Source organism: Propithecus coquereli, unplaced genomic scaffold (assembly GCF_000956105.1).
Source record: "Propithecus coquereli isolate 6110/MARCELLA unplaced genomic scaffold, Pcoq_1.0 Scaffold201, whole genome shotgun sequence".
In the NCBI taxonomy this organism is placed as follows: Eukaryota; Metazoa; Chordata; class Mammalia; order Primates; family Indriidae; genus Propithecus; species Propithecus coquereli.
The window spans coordinates 605,607-607,930 of NW_012145079.1; the positions used below are offsets into that span (position 1 = coordinate 605,607).

The window sequence follows — 2,324 nt, forward strand, 5'->3', positions numbered from 1 at the left end:
ACTGCAGGGGAATGATGTCAACTTTGTTATTTAACAATATCAAAAAGAATGAAAATGGCTAACATTCCTTGAGGGTGTCCTATAAAACAGACAAGGGCTAGATACTTACACACGTGATCGCATTTTAGCTTCGCTACGACCTTCTGAGGAAGGTACTACTATTATCCCATTTTACAAGTGAGAAGACTGAGCTTTAAAGGGAGCAACTAGTTGGTTCGAGGTTCTATGGTTTATGAGTTATAGAGCTGGATCCCAAACCCAGGAACTGAGACTTCAGAGCCTTTGTGCTGAGCTGCCTTCTCGCCAGTGCTGGGGCTGGAGGAGAGGAGATGGGAGGACCGTGTACACAGAGGTAGCAACGAAGACCAAGGTGTGGCAGCAAGAAAGAAGGAAGAGTCGTGGATAACAGCCGGCTGTCCAAAGAGGCAGCGATTCCAGTGACCAAGAGAACGAGTAGGACAGGCATGGAGAGCTGGGGAATGGAGAACGAGGGAAGGTGCTGAGGTCTAGGTCTCCTAGGAGACAAGAGAAGGAGCCAGTGGGCAGCCACATATTTAGGTCTGGAACTAAGGAAAATAATCGGCCGTGAAGGTACAGATCGGCCACAGAGAACACGTCTGAAGGCATGAGAGTGGCTGAATCTGTCTAAGGAGAGTCTAAAGAAGAAGAAGAGGAAATAGTGATGAATAGAAACCTAAAAACCCCAACTATTCAGGAAAGAATCCATTGTCTTATCTGTAAAAATAAAGAGATATATCCACCTTTTTTAGAAACCTACTTGGGAAAGGGCTTCCTTTACAAGGCAGGTTGTCATTACTTTTGCAAAAAAAAAAGTTGGTTTTGCAAAACCAACTTACTCTTTACCACACGTGAGGTTCTGAATTACACCCGGGTGGCATATTTCTGCTGAAGAGGATTAGCTAGCTGAATGGTGTACGCATTTAATAAATGACAACAGTACAGACAGTTTATCAGAGTTATCACCACATTTGCTTGGCCACGCTGAGCCCGTGTGGCCAATGTCAGTAATTCCACTCTGGGCACACGCACTGCTGGCTTTGCTTACAGCACTCCCGGGACATACTGTTTTCTAGCCTTATTTATGTTCTCTAGCCTTATTTATGTTCTCTCTTCAGTCTTCACCCTTCAGCCTAAAAAATTATCACAGTACGGCTTACCTGCCTTCTCAGGAATCTGCACAAAAGGCCATTTCTCCAGTTTCTCTCTCTTGAAAGCAAAGGAAAACTTCTCAGTGTTAACATGTAGCAAAAAGAGGGGAAAAAAAGCCTATTTGGTCCGCCCTCGCTGGCTGTTGCTACCTTGCAGTTTATGACACACAGGGAGAGGGAGGTCTGATGAAGTGAACGAGGCAGCCAGAGAGCTACTCGATTCCCGTGGAAACCAGGAGCCTCTTGGTGCGGAAGGAAGGCTCTTCCTACTTTCCTGTGCGGTTCTTTTGTGTGACTTTGAGGGGCTCCTGAGTGATTTCTAAACGTGCGCCTGCTGAGGCGAGCCGCACGGGGAGGGAGGAACCCAGCCAGCTGAGCGGTGCCAGAGGAAGCCAACACGAGCCTCAGCCTCGCAGTGCTGGAGCTGGCTCGGCTCTTGCATGCAGTTTTTGAAGTCAGCAAAACAGAAAGCAAATTACTATCCTATTATGCTGGTGGGAGCTCGAGGAGAGGGGACTCTACACCGCCTTAATTACTATGAGAGATGCAACGAGTCACAGGATAACAAGGGTATCTCATGTGTGCACCCTGAAGACAAATGTAAGTTCTCATGCTGCTATATTTTATATTGCTGTGTAATTTTCTTTCTGGTTTGAAATCATGCTTGGCCAAAATGTAATCGTTTCATTGAGAATTTCTAGTGTGGAAAGTTGTCTGCTAATCTTTACTTAAGAGTTTTTTTTTTCCCTTTTGTTAACTAAGCAACATAATATGAGCTAAAATTCCTGACAGCAGCTATGGCAGTTCAGCCTAAGACTGACTGAGAACTATAACCCAAAGTACATCCAATTACTATGGGATTAACACTGGGTGTATTTTTAATTGACTTTCTTAATGTAGAATGCATACATCCCCCCTGTTTCGGATTGCATGCTATTTTAATGTTGCTGTGGCTAAGCTAGTGTGATTGACATAGCCAACAGAATGAGATACAGCTAAAATGAGATTCCCAGTAGTTACAAAACTTTTCTTCTTTGGCCAGGACCACATTTGTCTCCCCGAAAGCTCAAAACTCTGCAACCTCTATGCTAAAAGTTCATTCTGCTTTTTTGCCCTTGCTTTGGTGGAAAAAAAAATAAAACCAAACAGTGGACT

General features: G+C 44.5%; 1 protein-coding gene across 1 annotated transcript in view; it reads left to right on the plus strand.

The window, feature by feature from the left end:
* The first annotated feature begins 1,394 nt into the window (after positions 1-1,394).
* Positions 1,395-2,324, plus strand: part of HTR2A (5-hydroxytryptamine (serotonin) receptor 2A, G protein-coupled) — a 75,411-nt gene continuing 74,481 nt past the window's right edge. Inside the window, exon 1 of the mRNA XM_012643831.1 lies at positions 1,395-1,769. Within this exon, the coding sequence (XP_012499285.1) occupies positions 1,610-1,769 (160 nt within the window). The 5' untranslated portion in view covers positions 1,395-1,609. The remainder of the gene's footprint in view (positions 1,770-2,324) is intronic.